We start from the raw sequence: 13,529 nt of genomic DNA, 5'->3' as shown, positions 1-13,529 counted from the left end.
TCACCTTGTGGCTCCTTGCCTGTAACCCAGCTCCCCTCCGCCTCCAAGGGAAACCCTGTGTTCCTGAATGCCCAGCTGCTAATCAGTTCCTTTTCCCACAGAAGGCAAAGGAGTGCAGTATAGCGTGGTGGCCTTTATTAGGTCAGAGGGGTTTCAGTGAGCACCCCTGGGACAGTGACACCAGAAACAGACTGATTGTGGGTTCCACGCAGGGAGGGCCTGCACCCCAGCAGACAGGGGACATTAGGGCTTCAGGTGGTTACGGCCACTGCTCACCAGCCCTGCAGTGACATTCAGTGGCTGAAACACCCCGCCCATGCCAAGGCCAGCAGCCCAGGGGACGGCTCTCTGGTTCTGCTGCAGATGCTGGGATCACGGTGGGTGGCAGGAAGGGAAGAGTGTCTTGCTATCTCTTGCTGCTCCTCCGGGTTTCTTTGCCATTACTGACGGGGTTGCTGGAGGGGCCGGGAGTGCCGGCAGGTGTGTGATTGGGCTGGCTTCGGGTGATTCGGGTGCTGGGGGGGTGGGACGGAGTGTGAGGGGGGTGCGGCCCACCACTGGGACCTGAGGGGGCACTCAGTCCATTGCCGTTCTGGTTCTCAGAGGCTAGTGTTGGGAGGAGAAGAAACATAGGCATTAGAGTTCAGGGGTGAGTGAGCTCCGCGCCCCGCCAGAGCAGGACAGTCTTCCCCATGCATGACTGCACGCTCATGCCAGCTGTGCTAAGTGCCCAGGAATGCGGGTGGCGAGTATGAATGGAGCCCCAGAGAAAACTCAGAGAATCCTTTTGGAAGTAACTCCATGAACCATGGTATATTTTTTCTCTTATCCATCTTGGGAATCAGACTTAGAATGAGCTGTTTAGTTCTAGGTTCAAGGACATTTGACAAAATGCCCCTTTACGGCGGGCGTTGTGGTTTGTGGGTTAAGCCGCTGCTTGTGACACCACCATCCCACATCTGGGCACTGGTTCGAGTCCTGGCTGCTCCACTTCCTGATCTACTTTTTGCTAATGTGCCTGGGAAGCACCAGCAGATGGCTTAAGTACTTGAATCCATGCCACCCATGTGGGAAAGCTGAATGGAGTTCCTGGCTCCTGGCTCAGGCCTGGTCCAGTACTGGCCAATGCAGTGAACCAGCAGATGGAAGATCTTTTTCTCTCCATGTCTGTCACTCTGCCTTTCAAATGAATATATATATATATATATATATATATATATATATACACATACATACATATATATATAAAGATTTATTTTATTTATTTGAAAGAATTACACAGAGAGGTAGAGACAGAGAGGTCTTCCATCCGCTGGTTCACTCCCCGATTGGCCACAATGGCTGGAGCTGTGCTGATCCAAAACCAGGAGCTTCTTCTGGGTCTCCCATGTGGGTGCAGAGGCCCAAGGACTTGGGCCATCTTCCACTGCTTTCTCAGGCCATAGCAGAGAGCTGAAGAAGAGGAGCAGCCAGGACTAGAACCGGCACCCATACGGGATGCCAGCACTTCAGACCAGGGCTTTAACCTGCTGCGCCACAGCACTGGCCCCAAGATAAATACATTTTTTTTAAAATTCCCCTTTATAGGACCAGCACTGTGGTGTAGTGGTTACAGCTGCACCTGCAATGACAGCATCCATATGGGTGCAGGTTCAAGTCCCGGCTGTTCCACTTCCGATCCAGCTCCCTGCTAATATGCCTGGGAGGGCAGTAGAAGATGGCCCAAGTGCTTGGGTCCTCGTACCCATGTGGGAGACTTGGAAAGAGCTCCTGGCTCCGGTGTGGCACAGCCCTGGCTGTTGCAGCCATTTGGGGAGTGAACCATTTGGGGAATGAGCCATTTGGGAAGCCATTTGGAAGATCCCTCTTTCTCCTCTTTTCAAATAAATAAAATGGGCCGGCGCCGCGGCTCACTAGGCTAATCCTCCGCCTAGCGGCGCCGGCACACCGGGTTCTAGTCCCGATCGGGGCGCCGGATTCTGTCCCGGTTGCCCCTCTTCCAGGCCAGCTCTCTGCTGTGGCCAGGGAGTGCAGTGGAGGATGGCCCAGGTGCTTGGGCCCTGCACCCCATGGGAGACCAGGAAAAGCACCTGGCTCCTGGCTCCTGCCATCGGATCAGCGCGGTGCGCCGGCCGCAGCGTGCCGGCCGCGGCGGCCATTGGAGGGTGAACCAACGGCAAAGGAAGACCTTTCTCTCTGTCTCTCTCTCTCACTGTCCACTCTGCCTGTCAAAAAAAAAAAAAAGAAAAAAAAAAGAAAATCTCTTTTTTTTTTAATCTCTTTTACCAAAAGTTATTTTAAAGGTGGAGAAGCAGGGGCCCACATTGTGGCATAGTGGGTAAAGCCACCATCTGCAGCGCCGGCATCCCAGTGGGCACCAGTTCCAGTCCTGGCTGCTCCACTTCCAATCCAGCTCCCTGCTAATGCCCCTGGGAAAGCAGCAGAAGATGGCATAAGTGCTCGGGCCCCTACACCCAGGTGGGAGAACCAGAAGAAGCTCCTGGCTCCTGGCTTTGGATTGGCCCAGCTCCAGCAGTTGTGGCCATTTGGGAACCAGCCGATGGAAGACCACTCTGTCTGCCTTTGCCTCTCTCTAATTCTGCCATTCAAATAAATAAATCTTTAAAAAAAATTGTGGAACAGCCAGGACTCGAACTGGCCCCCATATGGGATGCTGGTGTTGCAGGCAAAAGTGAATTTTTGTAGTGGAATTAAACATTGTTATTTTGTTTTATCACCCTGGGTTCTCAGAAAGCCAGAACCAGTAAGAAATCCATACAGTCCGTTGCTGCCTGTTGACATTTTGGCCAACAACAGACCACATATATAATGGTGGTCCCTTAAGATTATAATGGAGCTGATAAATTTCTATTGCCTAGTGATAATGTAGCCATGGTAACATCATAGCACAATGCATTACTGATGTGCTTATAGTGATGCCCCAGAAAACGAAAACACTCTACATATGCATCTATATATATAAATGAGTGGCAACACAGTACAGTTATATCTAAGACATATTATTTGATATAATAAGCAACCATGTTACATTTATGCATTTCCTACACTACACATTTTAGCATTAGAGTGTATTCCTACATATAAAAACAAGTTAACTGGACACCAGCCTCAGGCAGGTCCTTCAGGAAGTGTCAAGAAGGCAGTGCTGGGGCCGGCACTGTGGCACAGTGGGTTAAAGCCCTGCCTGCAGCACCAGCATCCCATTTGGGCACCAGTTCAAGGCCCGGCTGCTCCACTTCTGATCCAGCTCGCTGCTAATGCACCTAGGAGAGCAGCAGAAGATGGCCCAAGTGCTTGAGACCCTGCATGTACGTGGGAGATGTGGAAGAAGCTCTTGGCTTTGGTTCAGCTCAGCTCCAGCTGTTGTGGTCATTTGGAGAGTGAACCAGTGGATGGAAGACCTCTCTCTCTCTCTCTGTTTCTGTCTCTGTCTCTACCTCTCTCTGGAACTCTGCCTTTCAAATAAATTAAAAAAAAAAAAAGAAGAAGAAGAAGGCGGCATTGCTGTCACAGGAGGTGACAGCTCCATATGTGCACGGTCACCAAGGACCTCCAATGGGACAGGATGTGGAGGTGCAAGGCAGTGACAGTGATGCCCTGACCCCGTGCAGCCTAGGCCGATGTGTGTGTTTACGTTTCCAAAAAAAAAAAAAAAAAAATTAAACAATTTTAAAAACCAGTTTAAAAATGTTTTAGGAGAGGAGCTTGGGCTGGTGTGCCAGGTAAGACACCCACATCCCACACCCCACATCAGAGTAGCTGGGTTTGAGTCTCAGCTCTACCTTTTTTTTTTTTTTTTTGACAGGCAGAGTGGACAGTGAGAGAGAGAGACAGAGAGAAAGGTCTTCCTTTTCTGTTGGTTCACCCCACAATGGCCGCTGCGGCTGCGCACTACGCTAATCCGATGGCAGGAGCCAGGTGCTTCTCCTGGTCTCCCATGGGGTGCAGGGCCCAAGCACTTGGGCCATCCTCCACTGCACTCCCAGGCCACAGCAGAGAGCTGGCCTGGAAGAGGGGCAACCGGGACAGAATCCGGCACCCCGACCAGGACTAGAACCCGATGTGCTGGCGCCGCAAGGTGGAGGATTAGCCTATTGAGCCGTGGCGCCAGCCCAGCTCTGCTTCTGATCCCAGCTTCCTGTTAACGCAGACCCTGGGAGGCAGCAGTGATGGCTCAAGTAGTTGGGTGCCTTCCACCCAGGTGGGAAACCTGGATTGAGTTCCTTGCTCCCAGCTTTTCCCTGGCTCATTCCCAGCCTCTGCAGGCATTTGGGGAGCTGTCTATCTCTAGCTGTCTGCTCCCACAACAAAAATCTCACCTGATGACACATGCCTCAGAATATGCTGCCATCAAGTGATGCATCACTATATATTTAAGTGCACACTATAATAAGATATTTAAATCTATACCAGACGTCGTCGCAGTTTGTGGGAAACGGAATTAAGATAAGTTTATTTTGGCACAAGAAAGTTTGGAAATCCATGCACAGTCTTTTCATAATATGCACCTCCCATGAAATTAACGACCTCTTACATGCATGTATCTCAACATTTTTTTCAAGGATTTGTAATTAATTAATTATTTAAGAATTTTGAAAGGCAGAGAGGCAGACAGAGATCTTCCACATACTGGTTCACTCCACAAATGTCTACAATGGCCACGGCTGGGCCAAACTGAAGCAAGGAGCCCGGAACTCAAAACTCAGTCCAAGTCTCCCATGTGGGTGGCAGGGACCCAAGTACCTGGGCCTTCACCTATTTCCACACAGGGTGCACTTTTTTTTTTTTTTTAGATTTATTTGAAAGAGTGATAGAGAGCAGGAGAGAGAGAGAGAAGAGAAAGGTCTCCTATTTGTTGGTTCACTCCCCAAACGGCTGTAATAGCCAGGGTTGGACCAGGCCGAAGCCAGGACCCAGGAGCTTCATCCAGGTCTCCCACATGGGTGGCAGGGCCCACACACAGGCACGTTAGCAGGGAGCTGGATGGGAATCACAGCAGCCAAGACTTGCGCTGGCCACTCAGATACGGGACGTTGCTGCTGCAGGCGGCAGCTTAACAACACTAGCCCCCAGGGTACATAGGTTAGGAGGGAGCTGGAATCAGAAGTGGAGCTGCAGGGGCCCACTGCCTGTGATGCCAGGATCCCATGAGTGCAGGTTTGAGTTGGTCTGAGGCTCAATCACCCTCTCCCTCTCTAACTGTACCCCCAAAAGAGAACTGGAGCTGGGACTCTCACCCAGGCACTCCATTGTGGGACATGAGCATCCCAACTGGCATCCTTGGTTTGTTTTTTGTTTTTTTTTTTAATTTATTTATTTAATGGACAGATGGGTTTATTTCAACAGTAAGTTTGAAACTCTTGTCTTTAAGCAAGGGCACTACAGCAATTCTATCAGCAATAGACAATATCCTAAAGCATTAACTGTTAGAGACAAAGAGGGAGAGAGAGAAAGATCCTCCATCCACTGGTTCACTCCCCAGATGGCTGCTATGGCCTGCGCCAGGCTGAAAGCAGGAGCCAGAAACTCCATCTGAGGCTCCCGCATGGATGGCAGGGGCCCAAGCACTCTGGCCACCCTCTCCTGCTTTCTCCAGGCACTTTAGCAGCAAGCTGGATCTGAAGTCGAGCAGCCGGGACTTGAACCAGCACTCATATGGGATGCTGACATCGCAGGCAGTATCATAACCTGGCATGCCTCAACGCCGGCCCCCCAAGTGGCATCTTAACAGCTGTGCCACAGGCCTGCCCCAACTTACCTTCTTTTCTGATTTGTGTTTGCTTAGTTATTTAAGAGGCAGACATACAGAGAGAAGCACAGAGACAGGGAGCTCTTCCATCCATTGGTTCACTCCCCAAATGCCCACAGGAGCTAGGGCTGGGCCAGGCTGGAGCTGGGAGCCTGGAACGGCACCTCAGCCTCCCACCTCTGAGTGGCAGAGACTCAGGTAACTGAACCATCACCTGTTTCCTCCCGGGTGCGTCAGTGGGAGCTGGATCAGAAGCAGAGTGGGTGGGGCTTGACCCAGGCACTCTGACAGCTGATGCAGGCATCCCATAGGGGCTTGCAAAAGGTACCAGAAATTGGGGGATTTATAATGAATATATTGACAGAAGAGATTTGGAAAGGAGATAAGGAAAATGCATATTTTCAGACGGAGCGGGGGGTGCTGCCAGGAAGCTGGGGGGACAAGCAGATGGAGGGGAACAGAGTTACCTGGGGAAGAGGCAGGGGGTCCGCCGGCAGGCTGGGGAGCTGTGGGGCTACTGTCATTCTGCACCTGCAGGCACACACCACATCCTCAGACTCTGGCCTCCCCCCCACTGGCCTCACCCACCCTTCTTCCCCGGCATCTCGGCCACGGCACTCACTGCCTTGTTGGGTGCCTGCTGGGTGCTGTACTCTGGGTTTGGCTCGCTGAAGTTCGGAACCTCAGAATAAACCATACAGAATCTGCAAGGTGAGAACGCAGCTGACGGTTCCGATCTAGCCTCGGGACCGCTGCCCAAGGCCTCAGAGACGTCCAGGTACAGGCTGCGGACCGTGCCCCCATATGCTGCTCCCTCGCAAGCCCTAACTGTCCCCCCTGGGCTGGCATTCCTTCCTCCCAGTCTCCAAGACAAGCACTTACTCTCCAATCTTCTGCAGGTCACCCCCACGGCCCGTGTACAGCGTCAAACAACCTTTGAACACTGACGCGTACCTGTGGGGGCAAAACCAGCAGGAACCGAGGGGGACTCAGAGGGCTACAGGGGCTGTCGGCCCCACTCCCCTCGGCCACAGCTGCCCCTGTGTAGCCCGGCGTTAACGGTCCTCCTACCCCTTGGTGAGTCGGATAATGTCCCCGGGCTGGATCAGGTTACCCACGTCGTCCCACACAGAGATGTTGATGCTGCCCGTTTTGTCTGCCACCTTGCAGGTCCGAACCTCGTGCCCGTCCTTCGTCTTGGTCACTCGGCCTGAGGGGAGCAAATAACCGGGGGTGTGGGAAGACGGTCATACAGGTGAGGGTGGTGGAGGTACCAGAGACGGGATCGGCATATCTGTGGGGTGAGGGACAAGAGGTACGAACAGAAGCCCCCAAGTCCCTATGGCAGGAGGGGCTGAGAGGGCTGGGAGGGAAGGGGGCCAGCACCATGGAGAGGGCTCTGAGTGGAAATGGACCTGGCGAGGGTGCTACCTATCCTATGCCCGACTGCAGCTCTGTGCCGAGGTCCAAGGGAGAGACGGGCAGAGCCTGGTGTCTCGGGAGCGAGTTAGGAACACAGGCGGCGGGGGCTCCCCTCCCCCACGCCCTCCGTGGACCCCGCGGCGCCCACAAAGCCACCTGTCTCCAGCACAATGAAGATGAGGTTCAGATTCTTGAGTCCGGGCTTTATATCCTTCACGAAGGTCTCCGTCGTCATGCTGCCCGAGCCTCGGCACCCCCACTGCAAGGGGGAACAGGGGATGAAGGCTCCGCGCTCGGAGCCCTGGCACCCATGCTCCACTTCCCAGGGCCTACCTATCACCCTAGGCAGCCTCTACCTCTGCAAGCCTTCCAAAAAGGTTAGAATCAGACTTCCTCGGGGTGGGGATCCCGCCAACTACAGGATCAGAATTCAGGCGTCCGGCAGAGCTGGAAGGCCCCCTGCCGGGATGCTCTTTCACTCTCCACCCCTGAAGCCGGGGAGCCGACGGAGACGGGGAGAGGGAACCCCGTGCAGCGGCCGGGGAATGGACTTTCACTCGCCGACCCTTCCCGAACCCTCATCCGGACACCCCGGGATTCGGCCCATTCCCTCCCCCAGCCACTGCCCGCCACCCACCCAGCCAGCAGGCCCGACTGCGAACGCCGCTGAGCCGCCCGCAGGGGGAGCCACAGGGCCCGCGGCCGCCGGATGCCGCCGGGTGGAACGCGGGAGGGTGACACGCCCGGAAGTTTCCACGGCGGGACCTCGCCGGCCGGCCAATCAGCACAGCGAGGGTGCACCCCGTGTCCCGCCGCCGTCTCCCGCCCAGCCAATCGCGATCCGAGGCTCTCGCGCTAAGAAGGGGGTGGACTTCAGCTGTTAAAGGAGCCTCAAGAGATATGGTTGCCTGTGCAAGGGGAAAGATCGACCACCAGGGGGCGCCGTATGTTCGTTTTCCTTTACTTAGCTGGAGGGACGCTTTTAGGTTCTTAAAATTTTCTCTCCAAGGGTTGATACAGTGGGAAAAGGACCAAGGGCTTGGGAGTCCGGCAGACTGAATCCAGGCTCAGTGCTTCATTTCTTTACTGGAAAATTCTTTTTTAACTTTCTAAATTTATTTTTTAAAGATGTATTTATTTGAAAGAGTTACAGAGAAAGAGGGAGAGATGAAAATCATCTATCCCCTGGTTTGCTCCCCAAATGGCTGCAACAGCCCGAAGCCAGGAGCTGGGAGCTTCACCGGGGACTCCCACGTGGGTGGCAGGGGCCTAAACACTTGGGCCATCTTCTATTGCTTTTCCCAGGCCATTGGCAAGGAGCTGGATGGGAAGTGGTGCAGCTGGGAGTCAAACTGGCACATCCATGGGATGCCAGCATTGTAGGTGGTGGCTTTAACTCGCTAAGCCACAATGCTGGCCCCTTTCCTGTTTATTTCCTTGAAAGGTAAAGGAGAGATGCAGTGGAGAGAGAGAGTGCACTTCATCCACTGGTTCACTCCACAAATGGTCAAATGGCTGAGGTGGTCTCAGCAAAAGCCTTGAACTCCATCAGGGTCTCCCATGTGGGCAGCAGGGGCTCAAGCACCAAGGCTGTCTTCCCCAGGCACATTAGCAGAGAGCTGGATCAGAAGAGGAGCAGCTGGGTCTCCAATCAGCATTCTGTTTTTAGATGCCAGGTTGGTTTACCCCACTGTGCCATGATGCCCACCTTCTGTGGCAATTTTTTTAAAAAATGATAGGGGGGGCTATCTTCCATCCATTGGTTCCCTCCCCAAAATGGCTGCAACAGTTGGAGTTGGGCCAGGCTGAAGCCAGGAGCCAGGAGCTTCATCTGGGTCTCCCCATATGAGTGGGAGCAGGTGCCCAGGCACTTGGACCACCTTCCACTGTTTTTTCCAACAACATTAGCAGGGAACTGGGTGGAAAGTGGAGCAGCCCAGACATGAACCAGCACCCAACAGAATGCTGGCATTGCAGGCAGCGGCTTAATCCTCTACAGCACAACCCTGTCCCAGCAATCTTTGCATATGCAAGTCCATTTTACAAATGAGAAAGCAAATATAAAACGCAGTACCAGTTGGCTCCTCCTCTCCCACCGCTTTAAGCCTCTTTATTCTGGATTTGGGGTCCTCACCTTTAATTCACTGCCCACCTTGGTCAGGGACTTTTTTTTTGGGGGGGGGGATGGCATTCCAGAGACAGAAACTGGCAGACTTACCCCCTTTGTAAGAAAGGGAACCCTGGGCAAAGACAGCATTTGCATTAGTCCCTCCCTTAGTTCCAACTGCAGTCGCCTCACTAGATCGGAGTCAGTCCTCCTCGGCCCGCCCCACCATGCTCCCCAGGATGGAAAAGCTCAGAACCTTTAGTTTCCTTTGGGACCTGCCAGATGGCCAACAAAAGGTAGATAGTTCCTGTACTGTAGTGTATACGCCAAATGCATGAAGACAAAGTGCGCATTGCCAGTTACTTAGCGAATATCCATAGCAAATGCCACTTGAGTGCCAGATTAGCCTAAGAGGTGGAGTAACTGTAATGCCGTGGCTGGCCCAACTCATCTACTTTCCCGGAGAGCGCTTTGGGCTTCCCCTTCACGTCCCTCGTGCCCACACCCTCGTTCGTAGTGCTGAGGCCTAAGGAGATCAAACGACAGCCCGGGCAGAGGGGGCGTTTTCTTCCCCCTAGGTGCTTCAAGGGGTCCCAGAGTGGAAATGGCACGAGTGTGGCTGGCGGAGAGGCGGGCAACCGCTTGAGCATCTCCAGATCAAAGCTTCGCGGCCGGACCCGCCCCCGCTCCCCACCCGCGGCCGCCTTGTTCGCGGCAGTATCCATTCCCATGACTCTGAGTCATAGGGTCGGGAGGCTCCACGGCGCTGACCACGGCTCTGGAAGCGCGAGAGGGGCCGGCCCGGACGGCACCCCTCCGCATCCGCTCCAGGGAACAAGTCACGTGCGTCCCTCCACGGCAAAGCGTCGCCTCCCAAGGTAGGAATCTTCGGCCTCAGCCCCGACGCTCACGCCAGGAAGACCATAGAGTTCCCCCTCCAAACTGGCTATACAGTCCCGGCTGGGATCACAAAGACTTCCGGCCTGGAGCGGAAGCCCGGCTAGCCCGCGTCCCACCTCGTTGGCCGCGCGTGGCCTCCAGTGCCCGTCTCAGTTAAACAAGGAGGCGGGGTTTGGTGACGAGCTTCCGCCGGGTTGCGTAGCAGCGGTGGGCAGGGCAAAGGATCCGTCTGAGGCAGCGACGAGTGGTCGGAACCTTCTTCCCCCTCCTTCCCCTTCCCCTTCCCCCTCCGGGGAAAGGCTGGGGCTGGGCACCAGGGCTGTTCGGTAGCCTGTGCGGCCTCAGCTCCAGCCAGGCTTGGGTACGGCGAGTCCAGACCGCGTCCAGGGCGGTGCGTACTGCGCCTGCGCGGGCTTCCCCCTAGAAAAGGGTGTGGGAGGGGAGGGGGCGATGTCCCGGGGGTATTGGGGCGAGGGTTGGAGATATTGGGGTTCAGGAGAAGGGACTGGCGGGAAAATGAGAAATGGAGGAAGGGCGCAGCGCTGGGGAAGAGTCGGAGTGTGAAGGGGGCTCCGGAGGTCGGGTTGTCGGGAAAGGATCCCTGGAAGAGGCCAGCGTGGATATGTGCTGGGGAACCTTGCAGGAGGGGGCCCGGGCCGGCTGGAGGAGGCGGAAGGGCGGGGGAGCAACTTGCTGTTTAAATGGGCAGCGGTGGTCCCCGAGGGGACGACGGGACCATTCCGGGGCCAGCCAGAGCTTCGCCGGGGCCGGCGGAACCTGAACCTCCGCCCTCGAAGCGCCATAGCTTGGCTTCTCTCCCGTGCCTTGTGTTTGGCAGCCTTGTCTCTTCCCTTTCATGCTTTTCCGCTCCTCTTCCCCTCCCACCCCTCCATGAAGGAATCTCGCATTCCTCACATCCTTGCCAGTGGTTTGCAGCCCGGCCCTCTTGTAGGCTTTGCACACCGGAAAGCCTTCCGCCATCCAGGACCCAGGAAAAGTGGGGAGTGAGGGGGGCAGAAGGAGCAGGGAACTTCTTCTGGAGCTCCTTCAGGAGCAAGGAGCAGGACTGAGGCATTCCCCGTTAAGAAGCAGGCTTCATTTCGCTAATAGCAAACGTGGCTATGACCGAGGCCTGTATTCCTTGAGACTGACGTGTGATGGGCAGTCAGCGTGAAGTGGTTTTAGTTTGATAATAGGTCTAGAGGCTGATACCTTTGCTGGCTGCTGGTCTTCCCCCGGTTGGCGATGGACGGGCTGGCCGCTGGTGCAGTAGCCTCATTACCCTGTGTTGTCCACTGGACCTTGGAGCTGCCCCAGTTCCCAGTAACTGAAGAGATGGAACAGATTTGTTTCCGATGTCCCCTCCCAGCCCTCAGTAGCAGTGTGATGAAGGTGTTCACAGTTCTTCTCTCCCACCAAGCCCTGACAGTAAAGGAGGCAGATAAGGCAGGTGCCTTTCCCCCTGCCTGACAGTTGAAGAAACTGAAAACCACCGAAGGGTCACGTGGCTTTAGGGTCATACAGGAGTCTCCTGACTGCTGACCCCCTGCTCTGGTGTAAAAGCTCCTCTTGTTCTGACCAAGGGGGCACTGAGGTAGGGTCGTCTCTCCCAGCATGAGCAGCTGTTTGCCTTCTGAACGTGGAAGCCATCACGAGGAGAGAGCATAGCCGACAGCACTGGTTCCTGGAAACAAATCTTGAGATTCAGGAGCATGTGCCAGTGTGCTGGGAAATGGGGTGTTGTTAAAGTGAAAGACGCACTACACCCTCCTGTGTAGGAGACTTGGATTGGGTTCTGAACTCACTGGCATCCCGTATTGCAGTGCTGGTTAGAGTTCCAGATGTTCCACTTCTAATCCAGCTCCCTGCTAGTGCACCTGGGAAAGCAGCAGAGGATGATGGTCCAAGTACTTGGGTCCCTGCCAGCCATGTGGGAAACCAGGGTGGAGTTGGGGGCTCCTGTCTTCAGGCTGGCCCAGCCTTGCCCATCTGGGGAGTGAACCAGTGGATGGAAGATCTCTCTACCCTCCCCACTTCACTCTGCATTTCAAATAAATAATCTAAAAAAAAAAAATTACTCCTGTACCAACATTGTTGAGCATGTCTTTAGGAAGTATTATTTTTATTGTGGAGAATAAATAATTTTTTAAAGATTTTTTTATTTATTTGAGAGGTAGAGTTACAGATAGTGAGAGGGAGAGACAGAAAGGTCTTCTTTCCATTAGTTCACTCCCCAAATGGCCTCAACGCCCGGAGCTGCACCGATCCGAAGCCAGGAGCCAGGTGGTTCTTTCAGGTCTCTCACGTAGGTGCAGGGGTCCAAGCACTTGGGTCATCTTCTGCTGCTTTCCCAGGCCATAGCAGAGAGCTGGATTGGAAGAGGAGCAACCGGGACTAGAACCGGCACTCATATGGGATGCTGGTGTCACAGGCAGAGTATTAACCTGTGCCATGGCGCTGGCCCCAATAAATAGTATTTTTAATATGGAAAATAAGGCCAGCATTGTGTTTACATGAAATAAATTGCATGAAAGCATTTGGGGAACATAAAAACATAAAGAAATAAAAACATAATACCATAAGGTATTTGGGTATATGTATTGTGGAGCTATAGATTTGGAATTACTGATATTACTTGTAGTGTGTGCTGAATAAAAGAATCGTTTCTGTCTGCAGCATTTCCTCTTCTCTCCCTTTCTTTTGTGCTTTCCTGTCCCCTACCAGCTCTGTGTGAATCTACTGAACCCTGTGAGTGATTCCTTGGACAGTGGTCTCTCTCCTTAGAGAGCAGCCACGTATGCTTAGCACTGAAACCTGTGGTCCTTGCTGGAGTCATCGCCTCCCCAGCGGCCTGACTTCACCTCCTCGTCTGTCCGGTCTCACTGCCAAGTGGAGGTAGCTCTCCTGACTCAAGTTTCTCCTCCTTGTTCCTATTAATAGAGTGTTCCTGGTTGTGACATCACATCCGTCCCCCTGGCAATGGAGCCTGTCACCAGGAAGGAAGCCTCAGTCGAATAGCCAACAAGATGGGTTACTCAGAGCATCTCCTGAGTGGCACTGAGTGGAGGCATCAGGGGGTCGGAGCCCGGTGAACAGGGAGTCTGCCCCCAACACTTGGAAGGTAAGGAGTCTTGACTGAATCCTGCTCCATGTGTCAGCCCTCTTCTCTGCCAGCTGGGGTTCCTGCTGCCCCTGGAAAACCTGATTCCCAATACTCCTCTCTGCATAAAGCTTTCTGTGATTAACCCACCCCATCGTACTCATTTATGTGAGTTATATGTCACATTTATTATTATTATCTCTTAAAGATTTATTAATTTGGAAAGCACA

The 13,529-nt window shown here is 53.9% G+C and overlaps 2 protein-coding genes and 1 long non-coding RNA gene across 11 annotated transcripts in view; 2 read left to right on the top strand and 1 right to left on the bottom strand.

Moving 5' to 3' along the window:
• Positions 1–120: 120 nt before the first annotated feature.
• NABP2 (nucleic acid binding protein 2) lies at positions 121–7,980 on the bottom strand. 5 transcript variants are annotated; one of them, XM_008256655.4, is made up of 7 exons: positions 7,830–7,980; positions 7,349–7,451; positions 6,842–6,980; positions 6,653–6,724; positions 6,393–6,474; positions 6,238–6,301; positions 121–606 (listed from the first exon to the last, which is right to left on the bottom strand). In XM_008256655.4, exons 2-7 carry the CDS (start codon positions 7,425–7,427, stop codon positions 407–409), a joined length of 636 nt encoding a protein of 211 aa, XP_008254877.1. In that variant the 5' UTR covers positions 7,428–7,451; positions 7,830–7,980; the 3' UTR covers positions 121–406. The 5 variants fall into 5 exon arrangements, with proteins under 5 accessions (XP_008254877.1, XP_002711118.1, XP_008254875.1 ...); XM_002711072.4 differs by having other exon boundaries at positions 7,549–7,937; XM_008256653.4 differs by having other exon boundaries at positions 7,526–7,926.
• On the top strand, positions 6,899–7,387 carry LOC138844367 (uncharacterized). Its single transcript, XR_011380105.1, has 2 exons — positions 6,899–7,025; positions 7,223–7,387. It is a non-coding gene; the product is annotated as an uncharacterized lncRNA (long non-coding RNA).
• Positions 7,981–10,006: 2,026 nt separating the features above from the next.
• Positions 10,007–13,529, top strand: part of RNF41 (ring finger protein 41) — a 30,149-nt gene continuing 26,626 nt past the window's right edge. For 2 of the 5 annotated variants that reach the window (XM_008256645.4, XM_070052406.1), the window contains exons 1-2: positions 10,382–10,590; positions 13,140–13,320. The gene's annotated coding sequence lies outside the window, so the exon portion shown is untranslated. Of the gene's footprint in view, positions 10,178–10,345; positions 10,591–13,139; positions 13,321–13,529 lie in introns of those variants that run through there. The other 3 variants (XM_008256646.4, XM_070052407.1, XM_002711071.5) reach the window with 3 other exon arrangements.

The sequence above is a fragment of the Oryctolagus cuniculus genome, chromosome 11, assembly GCF_964237555.1.
Source record: "Oryctolagus cuniculus chromosome 11, mOryCun1.1, whole genome shotgun sequence".
NCBI lineage: Eukaryota > Metazoa > Chordata > Mammalia > Lagomorpha > Leporidae > Oryctolagus > Oryctolagus cuniculus.
Note: the sequence above shows the minus strand (reverse complement) of the source record. Positions and strands in the feature narration are given on the sequence as shown.

Bases quoted from the DNA above. Each gene is read 5' to 3' on its own strand.
- NABP2 (XM_008256655.4), bottom strand. From the start codon at position 7,427: ATGACGACGGAGACCTTCGTGAAGGATATAAAGCCCGGACTCAAGAAT. The intron at 6,475-6,652 runs GTAAGTGCTTGT...CTCACCTTGCAG, and splicing joins GACCTGCAGAAGATTGGAGA to ATTCTGTATGGTTTATTCTG. The intron at 6,302-6,392 runs GTGAGTGCCGTG...GTGTGCCTGCAG, and splicing joins AGCAGGCACCCAACAAGGCA to GTGCAGAATGACAGTAGCCC.